This window comes from Protomyctophum parallelum, assembly GCF_964188405.1.
Source record: "Protomyctophum parallelum genome assembly, chromosome: 9".
Taxonomy (NCBI): Eukaryota; Metazoa; Chordata; class Actinopteri; order Myctophiformes; family Myctophidae; genus Protomyctophum; species Protomyctophum parallelum.
This window is the reverse complement of record NC_139706.1, coordinates 40569347-40595032: the sequence shown is the minus strand read 5'-3', so window position 1 is coordinate 40595032 and position 25686 is coordinate 40569347. Positions and strand designations below refer to the sequence as shown.

The 25686-nt window shown below is 43.5% G+C and overlaps 1 protein-coding gene across 1 annotated transcript in view; it reads left to right on the top strand.

The window, feature by feature from the left end:
• LOC310864570 (cilia- and flagella-associated protein 337-like) overlaps positions 1-22603 on the top strand; it is a gene marked incomplete at its 3' end in the record, with an annotated part of 45675 nt that extends 23072 nt beyond the window's left edge. The window contains exons 13-20 of the mRNA XM_083773259.1: positions 6246-6358; positions 7359-7452; positions 9925-10115; positions 11256-11453; positions 15790-15995; positions 17184-17311; positions 22299-22439; positions 22563-22603. Coding sequence (XP_083629385.1) covers positions 6246-6358; positions 7359-7452; positions 9925-10115; positions 11256-11453; positions 15790-15995; positions 17184-17311; positions 22299-22439; positions 22563-22603 — 1112 coding nt within the window. The remainder of the gene's footprint in view (positions 1-6245; positions 6359-7358; positions 7453-9924; positions 10116-11255; positions 11454-15789; positions 15996-17183; positions 17312-22298; positions 22440-22562) is intronic.
• Positions 22604-25686: the final 3083 nt, after the last annotated feature.

The following is a 25686-nucleotide window of genomic DNA, read 5'->3' as shown; positions in this document are numbered from 1 at the left end:
GTTATTGTGGGAGTTCCTGCAGGCTCGAGGTCACAGACATCAATACACATTTCCAACAGTTAAGAGGAAAAAACTCAACCGGCACACTCACATACAGTATTAGGCTATTTGAGGTCATGATTTTGCCTCAAGCTTGTTCCACGACCTTCTGTACAAGTATTCAGACAGTGTGGGCGCCTCTGGCTATAACTGACCTGTCAATCAATTTAGTTTTATATATGGCTTGGCTCTAGCCTTCTAAAAGATGGTCTGTGTGTCCAGAACTCATTTCTCAAAGTGCTGGACTGATCCACAGACATTTAGCCAGTAGGGCCACAGAAGTATACATCCACCTTCAAGGCTGAAACCTTGAAGAGTCCTTATGTCACAGATTGAGATTCGTCATGACATAAGATCAGTGGTTCTCAAACCTTTTCCTGTCAAGGATTCATCTAATTGATATGTATTTTGCAACTGAAAATGTTTTGTGCCAGGGACACCAGAGATATGTAAAAATGTAATATTTTCAGAAATAGCACAAATATACTGTACAAGCTTGCAGCATGGCACAAAGTGATGTGCTAAGAGTTTGTAGATCTGATGTTTTTGAATAGCCAACATGGAGAAAGTGGTTAAAATGGTTAAAGTGATTGTGATGCATTAACTACTTTTTGCTGGGGAAATTCTAAACATAAACATTGACCTTTTTGGGGTCATTGGGGTATGTCTATGATATCCATGACGGTCACATTTGGTAACATTTTATATTAAAGCGTTAAGCTATAAGTACTCCTGACAGCCAATGGCACATTGTCATTCTATCACACCTAAGGGGCGTTGTTTGGCAAGCCCTTAGGTGTGAAACTGCAGGCTTTCTAGTCCTGAAAAGTTGCAATGCAAAAATGGAAGCCATCGTTCTCACGATAATAAAAATCTAAACATTTTTGTTTAAAATAAAATCTGCCCAACGATGATGTCACTGGTGGACGGATTTCTGAATTGCCCACAGCCCTCCTATGAGACACAGACTGAGTAGAAAAGAATTGTGCCATTTTATCATGATTATTAGTGAGGACCTATTAAATGAAGGTGATATGGTTGAGTGGTCCTTTAAACTAAAGGACCATACCAGTGAAATATAAACTAAGCTATGATAACTAAAACTATGACTAAATATATTGACTATTTCGCCAACAAATAAAAACTAGACTAAAATGTTTAGGGAGGGAATAGTGGAGAAGAGATCCAACAGAACTAAGTCAAGTAATTTTGTCATTAATTAGGCGCAGGTGTCACACTCCGAAGAAAGTATACAGTATAGAGCGTCGCAGTCCCCGACGAGCGGCCCGGAAGAGAATTTCCCATTCATTTTTCCCATAGACGTTTCAGAAAGTATTTATTTAAAGACCTGTAAGCCTCGGACAAAGCCAACTCGGATGGTGACAACTCATGACAATAAAAATTGGGGCAAATAATTAGAAGAAAAAAAGAGCAGCTGGTACAGCAACATTTGTGTTGTTTTTCTGTCATGATTTGTCACCATCCAAGTTGGCTTTGTCCGAGGTCTTTAAATAAATACTTTCTGAAACGTCTATGGGAAAAATCTATGGGAAATTCTCTTCCGGGCCGCTCGTCGTCATGAAAGGGGGCGGGACCGCAACGCTCTATAAGTATAAATACATCAGGCATTACGATGCCTTTACAGCATGCTAAGATACATTTTAGTCAACTAAATTGATCATAGATTTAGTTGACTGCAATCTTATATTTAGTCAACTAAAACCAGACTAAAACATTTCAGATGACTAAAACGTGACTAAAACGTGACTAAAACTAAATGGAATTTTATTTAAAAGACTATTATGCCTAAAACTACCTTTGACCTGCTGTTAAAAGGAACTCGGCTAGTCTGAAGATCACATTTAGTTGTAAAACTCTATGGAGATATGCATTGCGGAATAAGCTACCCAGCCTTTTTATGGGGTAAGCTTTAAAAATGCATTAACAAACGTGTCTTGGGGTCAATGGGGTGAAGATTTCTTGTATCCTTTATATGAGACAGACTGACCTGGAGTATTATTACAGTATCTCCCTTATGAGGAGCTGAAGGGAACATTGCAGGCGAGGAGGAGGAGGAGGAGGAGGGGGTGAAGGAGGTGATAAGAGCCTGTGTGTGTTCTCCAGGCCAGATAAGCGGTTCGAGTGGGAGATATCGTTTTGACACCACTTTGTGAACTTGTCTAAAGTGCTTCTCTGGTTTCTTTGCTGCCCTATGCTCAATTGCCTTTTCACACTCGCTCTTTCCTTTCCCTTCCCTCCCCCACAATCATTTCAGTCTCTCATCGACTGCGAAAGCCATTTTGTGAAACTCTGTGCATGCGAGTTCTTATAGCGTACGTGTCCATGGGTCCTCTCTCTCTGATGTTCTTTGCTCCTGTGCCTCGTTCTTTTGCCCCTTCAACCCCCTCTATTTCTGCTACTTCCCTGTACTTTTATCCCTGTTAAACTTTAATTTATTTTTGTATTGCCTTTTCTTTCTCTGCTCCATTTCCATTCACCCCGATCCCCTCCCTCCCTTCCTCCCCCGGCCCTCCAAATTATCCTAATACCCAATTTAAATTATGTTTATTAGATCTCACTCAGCGGGAGGGAAGAGAAATCGCTTTGAGTGCTTTCTGTCTTTGAGGCATGTGTGTGTGTGTGTGTGTGTGTGTGTGTGTGTGTGTGTGTGTGTGTGTGTGTGTGTGTGTGTCTGTGTGTGTGTGTGTGTGTGTGTGTGTGTGTGTGTGTGTGTGTGTGTGTGTGTGTGGGTGTGTGTGTGTGTGTGTGTGGGCGCGTGCACGTGTTTGTGTGAACACACGCGGGCGGGTGTGTGTGAGCAAGAGGGAGAGAGAGAGCGAGATTGGCAGAATGGGTGACAATTATAAAGTGTGTGTGTGAAAGAGACAGAATTAGTCATGGATGTGAGTGTGTCTGTGTGCAAATGCCCTCATGGTCTCATTCAGCGCCTATTCACTTGTATTGTGCCACTGGCATATTTTGATCAGTCGCTGAAATCGCATGATAATGGGAGGAAAAAAAAGAAAAGACAATTCAGAGGAATGTAATTTATTATTTTATTTTTTCCGCGTGGTCTCATTTCATATGACAGAGTTTATAGAGGATACAAGCCTACTCAGTGTGTCTGCTCTGTACGCATCTAGAATGATTTACACAAGTAATTTCAAGATAAGCAACCTAGCCAACATTTATGTGTGTACAGGATCCGAGATAAACAGCTGTGTCTGTACAGGTGCAACAGTTACCCACAGGACAGAGGGCTGCTTATCAAGTTTTGAAATGGTCACACCATAGAATAAATGTGGGAAAATGTGTAATTCTGGCATTGTTCGAAATGTTGGCTACACCGTGGATGTGCTTTGACATATAGTCAACGCTAAAGCAAAGTGCATTGTAGGCCCAAATGTGAAGCAACCTTATTGTTATAACAAGAATGACTCAGTCACAACTGCCAGGTGCAACAAGCTCTTGTAGCGCCCGTTTTCGTTCGTTCTGTTGCCACTTGCTCTGCGTTGCGGTGTTCAGAGTATGGGTCTTTATACCGCAGTTTTATGGGTAAGTCTCCCATTGGCTTAGAGACAGCCTTAGAGGCAGCCAATCATGAAAAAGTGTTTCCATTACGGTCATCTTTGCGGTCGTCAGTAGTGGTGCGTGCAAATGCCCAGGTGCTTTTCAAGCACACCTGGCAAAAAGGTATGGCTATTTAAAAGCCAGTCATGTGCACCACGAGAGCATCTGTGATTTAATGACACAGCACAGCTTTGTTGTTGTAAACGGGCATGAGCAGGTAACTGCAATGCTGCTCAGCCTCATATGAGTTCAGTGTCAACACCTGACAATATACAGAATGGTGGCCCACCATTTCACTGCACTGCACTGCACTGCACTGTGTTCATTTGAGCATGCATGTGTGCATGCATGTGTGCATGCATACGTACTTGTGTATACCTTCTGTATTTTTCCGTGTGCACATGAGTCAGTCACATGTACATGCATGCATTTCTCTCTCTCTCTTTCTGTGTGCGTGTGTGTGTGTGCGTGTGCGTGTGCGTGTGCGTGTGCGTGCGTGCGTGCGTGCGTGCGTGGTGCGTGCGTGCGACTCAGTTAAATCAGGATGCATCAGGAGTGTTTGGCTGTTGTTGGATTCAGGCCTCTTCATACATATTCAAACTCTATTCTGCTTGGCTTCCACTCTCTCTCTCTCTCTCTCTCTCTCTCTCTCTCTCTAACCTTTCTACCTCCTCTCTCCTTCTCTATCCTCTCTCTGTCTCTATCTCCTTAGCTCACACTCTTTCTTTCACTCACTCTATATCCTCTTTCTCTCTCTCTCTCCTTCTCTCACTCTTTTTCACTCTCCTTTACTCTTCTACCTCTATCTTATTCACCCTCTCTCTATTTCTCCCCCCACCCCCCCTCTCAATGAAGTGCAGTGGTATCCCTCGGCCCTCTCTTCCACCCCTCCTCTCAGCATTCCCGCTCATATTTAAAAGAAAAATACAATAGAGCACACACATCCACTAACTAAACACAGATAAGAAAGATAGGGTCCACACGAAGCCCCCAGTAAGGCTATCCAACATTGAAGCTGCCACTACCGAATTTACCCCTGTCACCTTTTGTCTCATTATCCTTCTCTGTTGCTCTCTCTCTCTCTCCAAGAATGTTTTAGAAATGGAAGTGCGTGTGTGCGTGCGTGCGTGCGTGTGTGTGTGTGTGCGTGCATGCAGGTTAAGTAAAATTAACCTTGTTGAGAGAGTAATTCATTTGTGAATGTTAAATGAATACAGTAAATTTAAGGCAATCTGCACATTCTAGAGCACTCTGTGGGTGTTTACACAGCTCTCTCACTCTCACACACACACACACACACACACACACACACACACACACACACACACACACACACACACACACACACACACGCACACGCACACGCACACACAGGGCAGTGATGAAAGTCAGTGGATAAGGCTGGCCCTTGGGTGGTATGAATAATGCAGTAGGCCCACACAAAGTTTATACCTCCCACAATGCGTGCACGCACGCGCACACGCACGCGAGCACACACACACACACACACACACACACACACACACACACACACACACACACACACACACACACACACACACACACACACACACACACACACACACACACACACACACACACACACACACACACACACACATACACAATGGCTTCTCTCTGAAAGTGCTGGAACTTCGTTTTAAAGTGAAAGTCGAGGGCTGAGAGGAACAGATGGTACGTGGGGTTTATTGTTGTGAAAGGAGGCAGTGCAGGGAGAACATGCTTTAGTAGTAAAGCATAAGTAAGTACTAAGTGTTGTCTGCTGCTGTTGTTGTCCTTTATCTTTATATTGTAAAGGACCATGCAAGCTGGCCAGTGTCTATATAACTCACATGCTAGACATTAATGCCCTCCATTTTCCAAAGTATACCATAGTTTGAATTTACATGCACAGTCCCAGTATAGGCCTAGGAAGACACTCAACCCCAAACATTTCAATTCTGAATCATGGTGGTGCTCAACGCTATACCAGACCGCTGTATGTTTTGGCCTCTTGAACTGTACTCGTACAGTACATACAAACCATTTCCACCTGGCTGGATTCCTGGGACCTTGACTTGAGCCTACCCATTTGGGCCTTTTCTGCCATTTTACTCCAACAGATCCAACACTATGGAGTCTTAGATTCATCATATTCCATTTCTAGTCTTATGTCATGTTATTGCTGCATTTTAATGCAATACAAAAGGGAGGAGAGATTTGAAGTCTAACTGAAAATGATTGATGTATGGTGAGACAAATTAGTATTATTGTTAGTTTGGTAGTGAATGTTGAACACTATGCATCCTTTGTCTCTTCTTAAATGTTTTGGTGGACTATATTATGCATGCAAGTTTGGTATTGACTTTGAAGAAAATGTAAACGGTATGGTCTACGATTACAGTATGTACAACTACAACATATGACTGATGCTGTATAAATTGATGATTATAGGCATTCCGGTATGGTCCTTTAAAAAGTTATGTTTTCTATTTGTATGTACATAATACTGACATTAGACATGTCTTCCACTCATGGTATGTCAGTGACTAAGGCTTAGTTTATGAAGCAAAAAGTAATGGTCCGTTTTAGTTTGACACAGGCCTCTGGTTGGCTTCTGTTTCCCCTCTGTGCAGGAAGCTGCGACGGAGAGATCACAGTGTGGAACAACAGCACAGAAAATGCCCTGAGAAAACTACGGACGCACAACCAGCACAGCAAACACGCAACTCAGCAAGGTCACACACCCGTAGGGACACACAATTACTTGGGTCACGACACATCTCCCTATATAGGCCATTTCCATCAGGATAGATTTTCCACCATTTTCTTAAAAACACTTTTTGCTCCTCCTCCTACAGATTTTGTCCAGATCTCACACGCGGCACACATGATCTCCAGACCTATGCGAGAAAACACCACAGGCAGAATTTTGATGCGTATATCGTTCGGCCGCAATCGGCTGATGGCATCAACACAGAGCCAAAAGACAATTCCATTTTCATCCATAGTGGCGCTGCACATGCTGCAAAAACATGATTTTGGGAAGTATACATATAGCCTATATATATATGTCTCCCCCAACCTATATCAATACAGATCAGACAGGGTTAATACAGAAATGATCTTCTGCCAGTAACTTATATTGGTGGTTTGATCGTTTGATAATTAATTTAGCAAACAGTTTTTCTTCCCATCCTTCAGCTCTTCACATAATCGTCTCTGTCGGGTGGAAATATGTCCAAAACTGTTGCTGTTTAACCCATTCTGACCGGGCACCCATTTTGGTGTCAGCATCATGTTATGCTTTAGCTATTTAAAAATAGCAGATCTACAAGATCATATCGCGCCACCGAGTGGCGCGATACGAGCTTGTAGGTCTGCTATTTTTGAAAAATCGAAGACACTTTTAGAATCTGATCTCAGGTCAGAATGGGTTAATAATGAAACTGTCAGGATGTAATAGTCATTTTTAGAATCTGATCTCGGGTCAGAATGGGTTAAAGAAAAAAAGAAAAAAGCAAAAGTAGCAGATCTACAAGCTCAAAATGTGACGCTTTGCACCATGTTTCGAGCTTGTGGATATTCTACTTTTCATGTTTTTTGCGTGATCACGAAGGTCATTAATTTACGGAACACAGAAAGTTAAAATATAGAGATAAGAGGTTTCTGCCCGACAGCAACGATGTAGCCCACTTTAGGCCTGCATTTGAATGTGTTAATTTAGGTCCTCTCCCTGTGTGTCCCAGTGTGGATTGAGTGGCGAGATGTACTCAGAGAGCCGTGACGCTGTTACCAGACTGTTCTTCATCCCAGGACGCACAGCTGTGACCACAGCAACAGGTACGCTCATCATACTGTACTTTTCATGTCGGCATTGCTTATAGCACTACATCCAGGGACAGGTGATGGCATCCTTATTTTGGCCATGTCGTTATGGGTGAAACATAATATACAAAAAGAGAGGGAGAAAGAGTAAAAACTGCCACACGACACTACTGTCGATTGATTATAAAATATGGTGGTTAATCACTTAAAGCTTTTCAGCCCATGTGCTCGGGTGGCGCAGTACTTATGTACCTGTCCATTGCAGCGCTTCAGTACTTATGTACCTGTCCATTGCAGTGCTTCAGTACTTATGTACCTGTCCATTGCAGCGCTTCAGTACTTATGTACCTGTCCATTGCAGTGCTTCAGTAGGCTACTTATGTACCTGTCCATTGCAGTGCTTCAGTACTTATGTACCTGTCCATTGCAGTGCTTCAGGACTTATGTACCTGTCCATTGCAGCGCTTCAGTACTTATGTACCTGTCCATTGCAGTGCTTCAGTACTTATGTACCTGTCCATTGCAGTGCTTCAGTAGGCTACTTATGTACCTGTCCATTGCAGTGCTTCAGTACTTATGTACCTGTCCATTGCAGCGCTTCAGTACTTATGTACCTGTCCATTGCAGTGCTTCAGTACTTATGTACCTGTCCATTGCAGCGCTTCAGTACTTATGTACCTGTCCATTGCAGTGCTTCAGTAGGCTACTTATGTACCTGTCCATTGCAGTGCTTCAGTACTTATGCACCTGTCCATTGCAGCGCTTCAGTACTTATGTACCTGTCCATTGCAGTGCTTCAGTACTTATGTACCTGTCCATTGCAGTGCTTCAGTACTTATGTACCTGTCCATTGCAGCGCTTCCGGCTTGCCGAGCGAGCGTCTATACATGCAGACTCTACACGAACACAATTGCTAGTGTTTGGAGAGAGAAGCCGGCTGGGATCTTTAGCTGGGGCAGTGCGGTGGTGCCTGTCTGTCTGTGAGGGGTATTGAATGGGAGGAGTAGGATGGAGGCACTACGTCCTCTCGGTGGAGCCTCCTCAGTGGCAGGTGAGCTAGTATAGGGTACAACAGCACTGACATAACAGAAACGTGGCACAACGGGAGAAAAAGTAAAAAGAACATTAAGTAGAACACTGGGCTCCTCGGAGCACAGGTCTCCGTCAGGCCAGGTAGCTTATTTTGGTCCAGCAAAGTTTGGACATTTTGTTCCAAACGGCCACACAAACTTTAAAAGCCAGATGGAATATGAAAAATGTGATGGTTCCGTCTTGATCACAGGACTATTAGCGATCATGTATACAGATTTGTGTGATGTTTGGACAAAATCTGTAGGAGTAATACAAAAGAATATATAGGTATATATAACAGGCCGATGTGATTTGGGGCAGAGGTTCTACTCTGGCCTTCAGGGAGTGTGTGTTTACAGTTCCAACAGTACCAGAGATCAGCTGTACACAGACGGATGTGTGGACAGAAAGAACAGGGGCGAAAACATCATTTTGGCCACGTCTTCGAGACAATAATGATAATAATAACTAGAAGCTCGACTGGCCTGCAGCTGGTCTCGCTTTAGCACCACGGGAAAAAAAGCCTGGAGAATGATGTCACCATAGGTGCACGTCACTCTTTGATTGTGTTGCGTAGAGTACTAATAATGGGCAAAAGAGGTGGCTTAAATGTGCCTGAATAATGTGTTTTATATTAACTGTATAATTATGTGAAAACACTGAGGTTGGGATAATGAGCCTAAAACCTTGGCAGAGTACTTATGAACAGTCTGTGGAAGTGTGAAGGCAAGTGGAGCGCTGGCAAGCTGGGCCCTAGCACCCAGACACCACGGCAACCCAATTCTGATTCTGGCAGCGGGATAATAACACATTTCAGCCCATTACCAAATGTTTGATTCAGTACATGTATCTCTTTTTGAGTTGAATAATTCAACTCAAAAAGAGTCAACTTGAATTTCTCATGAGATTCATGCATGGCTGGAGATTATGGAGAAGAATTTGCCAAGTTCCACGTTAGCAATGACTGAATCTCTTTGGTAAATTGTTTTGGCGTATACTCGCTGCAGTTCCGTGGAATGGATTTGCTGCTAATAACCTCCATTTGAACAATACAACTTTTAGCCTGAACTTTATTGAGTTGCAGCAGATTCCTTATTTGCAGTTATTGTTATTGTTGCAGTTATTTGTTAATTGTATTTGAAAAACTTTTATTTCATGTATCATCATTCTGTTATTGCCTATTATCTACTCACAAATTAACAACTAATTCATCATTTAAAAACAAAACAATACAGTGTAGTACAATAGGCTTTGGCCTGACAGCGCATTGCGTGTTCGAGTCCCGTTCATGACGACCTTTGCTCTGTGTCTCTCCCCTTCTCTCTAAAATAAAATACAAATAAAATAAAACAAAACGTCAAAGTGCAATAAGAAGATAATATGTTATCTCATGGGTCTTACTCTGGCTAAGTGCAGGTGGTGCAGATCTAGCGTCATGTGGAGGTTGGGGCACGGTGCGGTTTTGGAACACGGCGCGCAGCACTCTACTGGGACAGTTCACAGCCCATGACACAGACCTGGGATCAGTCATCATGTGCGTCAGCCCCTGTGGAACATACCTCATCACTGCTGATGTGAAGGGACGGCTGAACGTGTGGGATATACAGGTCGGTGTGTGCTGCTGTGTAAGACAGTAGTGTGAATTTGGTGAAGATACCCAAAAGCGTGTGTTTAAACTCCCTCAAGGACCCCTGGGGGTCCACAGACCCCACCTTGACAACCAGTGGAATAAATACATGTTAAACGCCTCAACAATTCCAATTTGGACTCCACAAACAGCATTGCCATTTATGCAAATACATTTTATTATGATTTATTAATTGATTGATTGCTATGGTAAAGTATGTGTGTGAGAGAGAGAGAGAGAGAGAGAGAGAGAGAGAGAGAGAGAGAGAGAGAGAGAGAGAGAGAGAGAGAGAGAGAGCAGCAGCAGCAGTACAGTACAATTTTGAGGTACTTTTGCTTTACTTGAGTATTTCCATTTTCATTACTAAATACTGACCTATACATTTCTGAGGCAAATGTTGTACTTCTCACTCCACTCAGTCCTACTAAAACAATTGCCAAACAAACAGGAGAAGGGGTATTGCTGAGGTGCTGCTGACCTTGGTGCAGAAGTCTAAAAGGCTGCACACATCACATTACATGATGCCATGATGCAGGATAATATAATGATAACCAACCCAGCCGAAATTCTCCTTTAATGATGGACCTGGAATGGTCTTCTTCAGACCATTCCAGGTCGATCATTAAAGGAGAATTTCGGCGACCAGCGTTTTTTTTTCCTTTCTTTTTTTATACCGTAATCTGATTATATCCAACAACCTGTGGTAGAAATAATTTAATAAAAAATCTAATCTGAAAAAAAATCTTCATATTTCAACTTTTTATGTTTTCTCATAGGCCTATTATGAATGCCCTATTTTATACTTTGTCACGAGACATGTCACGACAAGATTAAAATTAATGGGATATCATGATAAGTGAAAAAAAGGCAAAAAAGGCAGTATAAAGTATTTATGAAAATGTTCACTAAGGTAATAAAATCAAGTGTAAAGTCCGGCCAAACCCAAATGGAGTGTAAATGCTTCTGCAGCCAGCAGCAGGTGAAATAGCCCTGTTTGTCCTGGCTGGGCCAAAAATGGGAACTGGAACCATACAATATTCACCATAAGATATTCAAATCCAGCAACGCTTCCTTCCCACCTCCGGGCAGCAATTCATGTTTCCATTCTCTGTCTTGTCAGGATTACTGCCTCCAGCCATGTGGGGGAGTGGCCAATGTACCTCCCGCTCTGATCCGTAGTCTCCGCCCCCACCTGGACCGTGTGACACACCTGGAGACGTGTATACATGGCAACAGGCTCCTCCTCCTCTCTGCATCCACAGACTGCAGTGTGGCTCTCAGCTACTTACCTGGAGACACTGTTGGAATATTTGGACAGGTGCACCAACGCACATACTGACACGCACTACTGTACACGCATGCATGCTGCCACGCACTCACACACTCACGCACGCACGCACGCACGCACTCACGCACGCACGCACACGCGAACACACACACACACACACACACACACACACACACACACACACACACACACACACGTTTATATTACTATAGGCCTACGTTGTAATGATATCAAACCTTTAAGTGAAGATTTAAAATAAATGAATCACAGTGCAACATGCAGTAATGTCGTAGATCAGCGGAGCAGTGTGAATGAGGTGGCTACTAAAGCTAACTGTGTCCTTCTGACACAACATCTGTGGCCTGTTAATTGGAACTCATTCATTATTTGACTATGATTGCTGTGCTGATGCTGCATGACCGGAGCATTAGTTTAGATTACACAAAATGAACTTCTGAGTGTTGTATATGTCGTTGCTGTCGACTGAAACCTCTAATCATGTTCATATCTTAACGGAAATCAACGCCCTACTTGATACTACCGGTATACAATGTCACACAAAACTTACAAAAGTAGCAGAACCACAAGGTTCATTTGTCATTTTATTTTAATCCTGAAAAGTAACTGCTTTGGACATGTAAGGTTTCCACCCAACATAGACGATATTTAACAGATATGCTGCTGTCTGGGGGCAAGGTTCCAAAAAAGCATGCGAGCATAAGCACACTATGGGGTCGATTTAGGACTTCTATTTTACTTACTTCTATATTACTAATCTAATTACAGTATTATGATCTGGGGGCGTGTAGTATGTCATATTGCAATTTTGGGCATGTTAAGAAGCGCTTTTGACACCCCGCGGAGTGCGCAAAACGGCCTTGAATTAGTCATGGGTGTGTTTAAGGCGTGTTTGAGACGTACCCAATCAACATGTCCGTACTATTCTCTTTACCAGTCAGCTGATGTCACATACGGAATGCGCACTTTGGGGATCGTGGTATGACATTTCTTCAGGCTGGCACCATAGAAGACATGACATGCCTTTGTCACATTTGGGTTAATTATTCCTATTGCACTGCATGCTGTCACCTTTATGCCTCAAAAGAACAGACCCACCTTTCAGATCGGAATGGAATTGCGAGTAGATAGCAGCATATTGGCAAATTGGCAATCCATGGTAATTAATTAATTCGATAACGATAGAACCATGTACCATACAGCGAATGAAAGCAAGATTCCTAAGGAATATGGAGATTTTTACATTTAATAAAACGGTTGAGAAATGAGAGAACCATGAGTGTTTATAGGCTAATATCAACGTTTTTTTATGAAAGACCAAACGGGCTGTGAACTTGAAGAGCTCAATCACCATCCCGACACGGAAGAAATATAGCCTAGTGCATGCATGTATATGCACTGTTGCACTTGCACACAGTAGCCTACACACGCTCTTTATTTGTTTCTATTGAAAAACACCAGTAAAATAACGTTTATTATATTTTATTTCATTCAAGTCAAGGAATGAGTTGAATGCGTGCTGCGTAATGCTGTGGCCCCGATGGTATGGTCTTCGCTGAGTTCGCTCGTAGCATTTTATTGAAGAAGACTTGAATCGGGTGTGATACAGCATATGAAAGCACATTTCCCACGGATTATGGAGATGTTTTTATTTATTTTTAAGGTTGAGAAATGAAAGAATTATGGCCGTTTCTAATCTCAACATTTTTAAAAAATAGACGCAAAACTGCCATGTCTCATAGAAACAAGTAAATAGGTCTATAAAAATAAGCGCATATAACAGGGGTCTGTAACCTATTTTAAATGAAGTGCCATGTTTTTATTTTCTAAATAGTGAGTCTGCCATATCCAGATTAATTTGAATGACACCACATTAAAATAAAAAAACATATTTTGATTGTCCACAAATATAAAGTTCTTCCTTCTTTTTAAATATGTTCTTGCACATTGTTATAATGATCATTATATATCCCCCTGCAGTCAGAGTTCATAGTTTTTTTTTTTTTTAAGATATTTTTTTGCGGCTTACGCCTTTTATTGATTTTTGAAGGGACAGACAGTAGGCTGACAGGAAACGGGAGAGAGATGGGGGGGATGACATGCAGTAAAGGCCGTGTCGGGTTCGGGAGTCGAACCCGCGGCACACTGCGACTGGATTACCAGTCCGGTGCCCAGACCGTTACGCCACGGCCTGGGCAGAGTTCATAGTTTTAATGAATGAATGTGATGCATTGTGAGCTGGTATAGATCTGCTATTTTCAAAAGTAATCTTTTTATTTAATTTTTGGATTAGCTGTCCTTAGTTGGGCAAATGCATTCATCTGGGGATCCTTGACATGGGAATGTGCTTGTTTTGCACTGGTTTAAACAACATTAGGAGAAAAGCCCAAATAACCACTTTAGAAACAAGAAATGCAATCACACAGAAAGCAACTTTACAGAAAAATAAGCCGCTTATAATAAACAGACATGGCAACACTCTACCAGCCTCCCAGAGCCGCTCAAGTGTCAAATCAAACAGTGCTTTTTGCGTTTATGAGGTGGTCAGACCCACGTCTAATCGTTATGCGCTGAGTGTCTTTAGGTCAAGGGGCTTAATAGCAAATTGCGCAAAGCGAGAATAATTAACATATGGACACTCCCACAATGCTAAAATATTCAGGGACGCGGTATGCCAAATGTGTGTGCGTTCAACACGGGCCGAGTGCGTTCAACACGGGCCGATATGCCTTTCATAATACGAATGTGCGCAGAGCGAGGCCAATTTATGTATCACGACCTGGTAAACCGCACCTTCAAAATCGACCTGTATGTGTTCCATTTTGTCACATGATAGTGTCAAGCAAATGTAGCAAAAATAGCTGTGAAAAGTTATTTTTGACTAAATAACTTGACTAAATAACTTGGCTGGGTTTCCCGAACGCATTTAGTGTAAGACTTTTAGTGCCGCACATGCTCAGATGCCCTCTAGGTCGCACACAGAAGCCTGTGAACATAGACATTCCGTGCATAGATGGTAGACCTGAGGCCTACCATTGCGTGGCACACACCTAGAGGGCATCTGAGCATGTGCGGCACTACAAGTCTTAACCTACACTAAATGTGTTCGGGAAACGCCGCCAATAACATTGGCTCTATTAGAACACAGGTTATTTTTCCCCCCATTTCCTGAAAAGTAACAGTTTTGGACATACAAGCTTTCCACCCGACTGCAACGATATTGATTCAGACTATCAAGGTAAAAGCCTTAGATCATATGCTGCATCATGCATCAAGCCACACTTATCCGTCGATGTGTTTACGTCTAAGCAGGCCTATATTAAATGAGCCTGCAGCAGTGCCTGCCCACAGTTTCATTTCAACTTGCCTGAGGCCCTGACTGAAGGCCACTGGTCCTCCTGCTCTGAACTCTGTATTATGCACGCAGCACACACAAACATGAGGCCCACACACATACTGCATTGACACATACAAAAAAGCTGCTCTATGCTCTATGTACATACATAATGTAGTGTAAATATTCACACACATGCATACAGACAGGCACTACTTTGCAAGATCAAAACAAACTGAATAGCAACACTAATGGATCAGTAGTCTTCTATTTACCAAGGGCAACAACAAACTTGTTTCTGCTAAAAGCCATTATCAGTGGTGATTATGGCTTTTAGCTCAAATGGATTTGTTGGCTCAACTGTGCTCCCGATACAGTTTAAGGATTGGGGTGCATGCTTCTACGTTTCCTTACTTTGCAAGATAACACTGGCTGTCCTACTTTTACAGTGCGCTGCCTTTGCCGTTGGCAAATATATAAAGTTCTCACCTGCCTGGCTGAATTTATGCCTCCCAGTCTATTCTGGTGTCTTAATCATGGTGTTTGATTTAGTTTTGTTTGTTTGTTTTGCCATATCCTGTTAAGAAATAACTCAATAGTTTAGAAAGAATAACCTTCTTCAACCCCAGACCTTGCATTTAATGTTTTTATTGGACTGTAGAGGTTGAATCCACATAGTGTAAAGTGTGCCTCTTGGGTGAATTCAGCCTCATAAATACTTAAACCCTTATTCAAATAGCCTGGAAGCACATTTGTATTCATAGCCTTCTCTGATGATGTATTACAGTACATTCATGCACACACAGTTCATCCTGAGCACTGCCCTGCTGCACAACTGTAGCCTTCTGCTCAAGGGCACATTGTTGGTACTGTTGCTGAGGGAATACATTTACCTCCTTGGCTCACATATTATCACAAACTAGCCGTCGGTTCCAATTTCAAACCAATTGCTGTCTACTCTGTACACGAAGTCACGTTTGTTATAGTTGGACTGTTTTTTTTTGTTGTCTGTAGGAGGACCACTGGCGCCTGGAGACGTGTGAGCCTCCTCATCCAGAACAGCAGCAGCATGGGAGAGAAGACACAACCTCCAGACAGCCAGAGTCAGTATCCTCTCAGGGTGACCCCCTGGCTGACCCAGTCCATGAGCACACACAGCTGGAGAGAAAAGCAGCAGAAGGAGAAGAGCCCAGAGGGGATGAAGAAGAAGCTCCGTCCAGGTGAATGGGTTTAAAATGACACTATTCACATTCAAGCTCTTTTCATTGCCTTACAGTCTCTCGCTGGTTCAATTCCTCTCAGCTGAGGTGAAAGTGGCTCTGACCTTGACAACTGCTGCTGTTTAAGACAGTTGATTTATTTCCTAATTGGCAGCTGTTGTGTGTGTGTGTGTGTGTGTGTGTGTGTGTGTGTGTGTGTGTGTGTGTGTGTGTGTGTGTGTGTGTGTGTGAGTGAGGGGGTAAGCCTGAGTTGTGACAAGGACACGTACAAGCGTGGGTGGGATTCGGGCGTAGCCGATTAGAGTATACAGTATACAGAAACGCTGTCGTTTGTTCAATAAAGTAATTCTTTACCAAAAGAATGGTGTGGGGGACCTACCTCCTTCCATGATTACCTTATTGGCCCTGCACCCACTATCGAGGTACAAATGTCATCCAATTGAGTAAATTCCTGTCCATTAGTATATTGATTAGTTTTAAGGGAAATTGAGTCCCTATTCATTACAATGGAGGGGGTGGAGCGGTGTGGTGCTCTTCCTCGTCCACTCTGTTGTTGTGATCGCCACTTTGGAATATCTTTCAACACTACGACAAGCAATTACACCGTTTTAAAGTGGATTTTCACAAGCAACTCAGCGGTCGGCGCAGATGCAGTGGCTGTTCAAAGGTAACTTACTGTAAAACATAGGCAGTGAAGCCTGAAACACGATCCCATAATCCCAGCCATGATGATAATAATAATAATAAAACTTTATTTGTAAGCATAAACATAAAAATAATAGTAGTAATGCAATACAGTGAGCACATGAATAACAAGGAATTTAAAAGATCAATTAAAAGCAATAGTGTAGAAGGAGGTTTTAAGCTGTGCTTTAAAAAATGTCTACAGAGGCTGCCTGTCGAAGGTACAGTGGGAGTTTGTTCCACGGTGTCGGCCTGTAGAAGTAGAATTCACCGTGTTTTTAGTTGCCATTTTTTTAGGCACAGCGAGCAGGCCAGAAGTGGAAGACCTGAGGCAGTATGTAAAGGGAGAACAATAGAAGATCAAGAATTGAGCCCTGTGGAATACCAGAACCGATAAAACTGTTAAATTTAAACCTCAAGAGATACATTTGACATGGGTGCTGACAATGTCGGCAGTGGGTTTTGTCTGTACATTTAAAACGACTGTGTTTGTTGTCCTTACAGGAATGGAGTTCAGGCCTCCTCATCCAGTGGTGGCAGCATATTGGGCAGGAGCTTTGAGGAGAGATGGGATAAAAAAATTACGGAGAAAAAAGTTGCTGACAAAGATAAAGGCTCAAGTCCTGAGATTGGTGGGTCGCTGATTTGGTTTGGATTGATCCATCTGCAGCATAGCGTGTGTAGGTGTGTTTTCGAATGTGGCCGTGCATACAGAACTCAGTCTCAATTTATCAATTGTTCTCTCTCAAAGTTAAATTAACACTGAGAATTAGATGTTTCTCGTCTATAGGTCTGTGTGTTACTGTCAGGGGTGGTTTTCAAGCAGGACCCAAATGCAAGGAAGTAGTGCAACACTATAGCAAACATAAAACAGACTACAGAATACATCTGTAATGACATTCTTGGATGCAGGCGCAGGTTTCAAGGATGTTTAATGAATCCAGGCAAAGGTACAAGGGAATAGGCAAAAGTCAAAGGCAAAGTTAGAATAAGCAGCAAACACTGACAAAAGCTATAAACGGACGGGACCGTGTGGAGTGTCTAGTGCAATGAAAGCATCCAAGGAAAGGTCCCTATCTCTGCATGCCAGCTCCATCTGGACCTTCCTCCGTAACCCTCTGTGGAATAGTGTGCGCAGAGCTGGTTCATTCCAGCCACTGGATGCGGACACGGTGAGGAAGGTGAGAGCATATTCAGCAGCGGTCTGGGAACCCTGACGTAGATGTAGAAGCAGCTCGGTTGGATTATTCTGTCAGTTAATAATAATAATAATAATAATAATACATTTTATTTATAACGCACTTTACATTTGAAACAAATCTCAAAGTGCTACAGGCAGAACAAAATGTAAAAGGAAAAAAAAGAAAGAATAAGAATAAAACAGTTAAAACAACACACAGGGCAGCTTAAAAGTCCGACTGGGCAAATGCCTTACTAAAGAGGAAGGTCTTTAGTCCCTTTTTAAAAACGTCCACGGACTGTGGTGCTCTCAGGTGGTCAGGGAGGGCGTTCCACAGCCGAGGGGCAGCTGAGCAGAAGGCCCGGTCCCCCATGGTTCTTGTGCATTTGAGTGAGTTTGATGTACCAGAGCGGAGGGAGCGGGTGGAGGCTAGGGGTTCAAGGAGTTCCTTTAAGTAGGAGGGGGCGTTGCTGTGGATGCATTGATGGGTGAGGAGGCAGACCTTGTAATCAATCCTGGAGGAGAAGCCAGTGAAGGGAGTGGAGTATGGGTGTGATATGTTCGTATTTTCGCACTCTCACCAGGATCCTAGCAGCACTGTTCTGAATGTACTGGAGCTTCTGGATGCTCTTGCTAGGGATCCCGGTGAGAAGTGCGTTACAGTAGTCGAGCCTTGAGGAGACAAAGGCGTGGACGAGTTTTTCTGCATCAGGGAGGGTGAGTGTGGGGCGGAGTCTGGCTATGTTTCGAAGGTGGAAGAAGGAGGTTTTGCAGAGGTGTTTAATATGGGGGTCGAAGGTCAGGTGGGGGTCCATTTTTACACCCAGGTTGGTGACTACAGGTGAGAGGGGGAGATCTTGGCTGGAGAAGGTGATGCTGGTTATTGGGGAGGATTTGACCTTGTGTGGGGTGCCGATGAGAATGGCCTCTGTCTTGGAGCTGTTCAGTTGGAGAAAATTATCGGACATCCACGCCTTTATCTCCTCAAGGCAGGTGGTTAATGTGGATGATGGTGATGATGGTGGTGACGACAGGGGGGCAGAGGGGAGTGGGATAGAGGTAGAGTTGGGTGTCATCAGCGTAGCAATGGTAGGATATACCATGCCGGCTGATGACACGACCAAGGGGGAGCATATAAAGGGTGAAGAGGGTGGGGCCGAGGACGGAACCTTGGGGCACGCCACAGGTGACAGGATGTGACCGCGAGTAGACACCGCCCAGGGAGACACGCTCGGTTCTGTCAGTGAGGTATGAGGTGAACCAGTTGAGTGCAATGTCGGTGAGTCCTATGGTGGAGTGGAGACGGTTGAGGAGGATGGTGTGGTTGACTGTCAAAAGCTGCGGACAAGTTCAGGAGGATGAGGAGGGAGGGGGAACCATTGTCAGCTACCATCAGGAGATCATTAGTGACTCTGACCAGTGCTGTTTCTGTGCTGTGAGCTGTGCGGAATCCTGACTGAAATTTCTCGAAGAGGTTATTGTGTTTGAGGTGTTGTTGGAGTTGAGCGGCAACCACTTTTTCCAGTACCTTGGAGAGGAAGGGCAGGTTGGAGATAGGCCTGTAATTGGAGAGTATGTCCGGGTCAAGGGTGGGTTTTTTCAGGAGAGGTGTGATGATGGCTGTCTTTAAGGAAGGTGGAACATGGCCGGCTTGGAGGGAGAGGTTGATGGCTGTAGTGATGAGGGGGCTTATGGCAGTTATATGGGTTTTTAACAGAGCTGTGGGGAAGGGGTCGAGGGCGCATGTGGAGGGTTTCATCTTGTTGATGATGGCCTCGACCTGAAGATGTGATGTGCTGGCCAAGCAGTGGAGAGGCTGGAGGATCCCTGTCTGTAGGGTGGTGGTCGGGGGAGGGGGGGGGGGGGGGGGGGCTATGTGGGGTAGTGGTCAAGGCAGGTGGAGTGGAGGAGTGAGATAGGGCGGAGCGGATGTTATTGACCTTTGACCTAAATTAATCGAGGATGTTGTTGCACTGGTCCTCTGTGGTGTCACTGTGGGTGGGTGATTGAGGTTTAAGGAGGTTATTTATGGTGGAGAAAAGTTGCTTGGAGTTACCGGAATTTTTATTGATGATATTTGAGTAGAACAGTGGCCGAGCATCTCTGAGGGCTTTTGAATAAGCTTTTTGATGCTCCCTGTATGCCTGTCTGTGGACAGTGAGCCCTGAAGCCATGAAACGGCGCTCAAGGACACGGCCCGCCGCCTTCACTTTCCGCAGCTCACTGGTAAACCAGGGGGAGGAGCGTGAGAAGGTGACAGTTTTTATTTTGACAGGGGCGTGAAGATCCAGGAGACGGCTCAGGGTGTTGTTGTACAGGTCGACTGATTCAGTGGCTGATGAGGGGGTTGCAGAGGAGAGGTGATGAAGGTCCAGGGCTATGGTTGATGTTTTTGATGTTTCTGAAGTGAATTTGGCGTTTTGGCTTATTGTGGGGGAGGGGAATGGCAGCTCCATAGAGATGACTCTGTGGTCAGACACACCCATCTCATACACCTGCAGGTTGCTGATCAGTTATGACCTTTTATGACGATATATGGGGTCTAGGCTCCAAAGGAGTAACATATTGGCCTTGGACTATTTTCTTTTGAAACATTTGGACAATAACAAGGCTTATGCACGCCTTCTTCTTGTAGATTTCAGCTCAGCATTTAATACAATACAACCACATCTCTTAATTAAGCGGTTAAGGGACCATAACGTCCATCCTCTTATTATTAGATGGTACTATTCATTTTGACCCAACGTAGGTCAGTGTGGATGGCATGTCAGAGGAGTGCAGAACCCTGAGTACTGGAGCACCTCAGGACTGTGTTACCTCACCTGTCCTTTTTACTCTGTATACTTAATGAGTGTAGAAGTGGCAACCCGAATAATTACATCATTACATTCTCGGATGATACTGCCATTTTAGCCCTCCAGGATAAGGATAGGGATTTAGCTGACTACTTTTTAGAGGTACAGAGCTTTGTAAAGTGGTGTGATGACAACCACCTTGTTCTTAATGTTAAGAAGACACAGGATATGGTGTTTGACCCCAAGAGTATTGGTGATCACTGGCCTGTGGTCATTCATGACTCAACCATCTCACAGGTCTACTCATACAAATACTTGGGCATTGACAACTCACTAACTTGGAACACACATGTAGACAGTCTCTGTAGTAAACTACAGCAAAGACTGCACCTCCTCCGACGTCTCAGGGTCCATGGTGCATTGACCAAAAAAATCGAGCAGTCTTGGAAAGCCTGGTCAGATTTGGTATCACAGTTTGGTTCTGTAATCTCTCCCAGTCCAAATTGTTCAGTTTGGTGCAAGCTGCAGGGAAGATCATAGGAGTAAGACAACTCCCCTCACTGCAGTCTATTTATGAGCAGGCTAAAAACATTGTCAGTGAAGTTACCCATGTTTGTAATTCTGCCCTCTGGGAGAAGGTACAAAGAACCGAAGTGAAATGTTGAACGAGGCTCTGAAACAGCAGTGACTGACTGTAAGAGGTTAGATTATTCACACTGTGCACTGTGTAATGTTGTGTCTCCCTCTGTTAGGCTTCGTACACACATATCAGACGAACATGCTCTGCTGTCCGTGTTTCATGGCCGCCTCAATGCTTTTCCAATGGAAGTCACGTGGTTTGACCAAACAGTTGTGTGTGATGGGGGGAGGGGGGCAATCAAACACAAGTGTTTGGTCAAACCACGTGACTTCCATTGGAAAAGCATTGGGGCGGCCATGAAACACCGGCAGAGCACAGCACAGTTGTTCTTTATGTGTGTACGAAGCCTGTGGCCTCAGTCACACTATTGAGACGGCTGTCTTGTCCGTGTCTTGTGTCTTATCTGTGTTTAATGGCCGCCCCAATCTATTTCCAATGGAAGTCACGTTGTTTCACCAAACATTTGTGTTTGATAGGGGGGAGGGGGGCACAACACAGTCATTAAACTAAAATGTTTAGGCTGTGTTTAGGTGTGTGGCTGCAGCAGGGGTGAAACTTAAAGCCCAAGACAAATTTCCCTTGTGGACAATAAAGTTTGTGGCTATCAAGGATCACAAATGGGTAACAAAAAAATGTGTAGCCTATATTTATTGAGAAACATTTGCTTTGCAGCCAATAGGGCAAGCATATGAGACGTCAGCGTGGCCAAGGCCATAACAACCAACAAAACCTCAACCCTACCTGAAAAGGAAGAAACTAATCTAAACTACAAACAGAAAGTACAATATAAACTACCTGACTAAACAAAAACTATGGGCCAAAAGGGGGGAATAAAATAACACACCCATACCAATACACTTCCCTTTTATGAAAATGTACCCAGGAGAAGGGTTTGAGATACTATTATAGCTTACTGTTGTCTGTAGCCTACTTTAAACACTTGCATGTTCATGTGTGTGCGTGCGCATGCATGTTCGTGTGTGTGCGTGCACGCCCATGCTCAGGTACATTCAGTGGCCTGCACGTGGAGGACCTGCAGTGCGTTGGCCAGTTATCCAGGCCAGACTTTGTGACCCACCCTCAGCGCTACTTCAACAAGAGACAAGACCCCAGTCCTGCATGCACCACCACACCCAGTGGACGAGGTACACACACACACACGCATGCATGCATGCACGCACGCAATTTTGGTAGCCTATATATAAAATCAAGAGGGCTTCATTAACCAATGCTAATTTGCATTGACGTTCTCCTCCTTTTGCCAATAGATCCCAAAGATAGTGTGAATTCTTCCACAGCCTTATACTAAAGTATAAGCTCTCTGCCATGACCGTAAACAAGACCATTACAGTAACACTGTGAGCCGTGTGTCACACCAAAAGTGGGGCCCTCTTGAATACGGTAGAATGAGTACGCAATCACCACAAATAAAAATGCTGCCTGTTACAGTAACGTTGTTACTTGTAACGCTGTTTACCCCAACACTGCTCATGACCGTTGGACCATAAAGGCACAAAGAAATGCAGTGCACTACAACAATTGTTTTTACAATAAACAATAAACCGCATTGCACCGCAATATCTATGGTCTTTTTTGGCAGTGTAGCCAAATGTATGCAGTGAACAAAACAAATTAATCCTTTTTCAGACTTTTTTTTTTTACAGTCCACAATAATGTAACCGGGTGTTAAAATCTCAAACTCTTTAATAAATAAAATACAAATATCCTTTCTTTAACATTTTGGATGAAAACAGCACAAGGAACAAGCAGTTAGGAATAGGAATCCTTACAAATTCCACTGAGAAAAACCCAGGTTCATGTCAAACCCCTCAGAAATGTCAGTGTATGAATTTCACATGACTATAGTGGTGGAAAGTATAAATAATATATTTTAGGAAGGAAGCAGCAGACCATATAGAATCTGCCCTCATGCTCCGATTGGCCCCAGGACGGACTTTGGACATTCTGGCCTACAGTATCTACAGTTTGTATGAATCCGTCTGTCCATCCGTCACACAGCATTGTCCCGTTTTATCGGTCTTTACTGTCTATCTGTCTTTACTGTCTGTCTGTCTGTCTGTCTGTCTGTCTGCCTGTCTGTCTGTCTGTCTGTCTGTCTGTCTGTCTGTCTGTCTGTCTGTCTGTCTGTCTGTCTGTCTGTCTGTCTGTCTGTCTGTCTGTCTGTCTGTCTGTCTGTCTGTCTGTCTGTCTGTCTGTCTGCCTGCCTGCCTGCCTGCCTGCCTGCCTGCCTGCCTGCCTGTCTGCCTGCCTGTCTGTCTGTCTGTCTGTCTGTCTCAGCAGCACTGCCACTGAAGGCAGCATTTGATGAATGCAGTCTATTTCCCAAAAACTTTCTGGAGAGTGAGGGGAGCGTTCTAACAGTGAGCTCCCACAAGCAGGAGGGGAGAGGCAAAGTCCTGCTGGGGATCATGGACAGGTTAGTACAACTTGACAGCTCTTCTTCACATACAGTATACACTGTATCTGTGCACATCTATATTTATACACTCGGAGAGGGTAAACACATAAAGATAAACTTCTTCTTTTACTTTCGAAGCATCCGTTTTATTTAAAGTTTCCATACAAAGAATGAGAAATATACTGTAAGAGAGATATGATTTGAAATGCAACAACATACTGGAGAACAAAGTATTGATGACCACATAAAACTGCTTATAGCAAGGATATGAGCACAGATATTTTAGGACTGATTTGTGTTGGACACAAAACTCCAGTACTGCTGCTCCTATAATCCTACATTTATGTTATCAATATAGCTAAAAAACAGCACATCATACAAAACTTTCAGTGAATACTGACTTTGTCTATGAAGTGTAAACAATAAACTGTATAATTTATATATTTTTTTTTTATCACTCTAGAAAACCAAAGGGCACCACTGTTTCTCTTAACGGGACCTCAATGAAATGAAGATATATCGCATGCAGAGATCACTGCTGTCAACCCCCTCTGCTGCAGCATCCACTGTGCACATTCTTGCACACGTGCACACACACACACACACACACACACACACACACACACACACACACACACACACACACACACACACACACACACACACACACACACACACACACACACACACGGAAAGACAAAAGTAAGCATTCACCCCTAGCATGCAGTGCACTAATACATCCATACTGTGTACTAGCATACACATACAGATAAACATCATTCCACGTTGTTGCAGAATTCCATTAGGATCAGACTGGGATCTGGTCAGCCTGCTGTCAAGGTCAATTACAGGAGAGAGAGAGAGAGAGAGAGAGAGAGAGTAGACTGAGCACTGTGAGCAGTGAGCACCTGGATCATATTGATCTGCGGTGCTTGGATTTTGCTGTATCCAGCAGAATGAAACAGAATGTTTAAAAAACATTCAAGGTGAGAAAAACACAACACAACAGCAGTAAGAGAATGATTCGTTTTGTGAGCCGTTGTGTTTGCACTAGAAGACAGACAACATATCCTTTTTAAATTAATAAAAGTATTTTGTTGTTACATTGTGTGTCAAATTCTTGAACAGCAAGGTGCTCTGGGTTTATTTCTCAATATTGACTTCCAAGCTTGTTCAACATCACTTCCTTGAAACAAGTTTCTCTGGCATCATTTTGGAGGATTGGTGCATGTGTTCAAAGTTTGCTGCCGTGTGTGTGTGTGTGTGTGTGTGTGTGTGTGTGTGTGTGTGTGTGTGTGTGTGTGTGTGTGTGTGTGTGTGTGTGTGTGTGTGTGTGTGTGTGTGTACATGTGTGCGTGCGTGCGTGCGTGCGTGTACTTTCAGCCTCCCATGACATATATTACTTCACAGTTCACACAATAAAGTCCCATTTAACTGCGAAGAGAGTAGGCTACAAATGGACAAATGGAACCAATGGACAATTGGACATGCAAGTGTCCATTTGCAGGAACTGCAGTTTTGTCAACTGATGAACTTAATGTAAGTCCTCCTGATAGCATAAAATGTAATGTGAGAGAGCGTGGAAAAAGGGAACATTTTCCTCCTATTTCATCCTTATGATCATAAAACCATAAAACTTCTATTACGGCGGACTATAAAATGAAATATGAAAACTTGAGAGGACCAAAGGAGCAGTGTACTATTAATGTACATTGTAATAGTTTAGATTAGAATGGCAGACCGGCGATAAAGTGTGAAAATCTCAGAGTGAAAGTGCTGCTGCAAGCCTCAAGGGTACGAGAAAAGAGAAAGGACATTTTTAAATGGATAAGGAACTTTTTTAAATGCCTGAAAAGTGGGGAATTGAGCCTTATCAGGACTTACTGGAGGTATCAGTCCTGTAACATGCATGCAATTATTTGTTTTTGCTGTCTCTGTGTGTGTGTGTGTGTGTGTGTGTGTGTGTGTGTGTG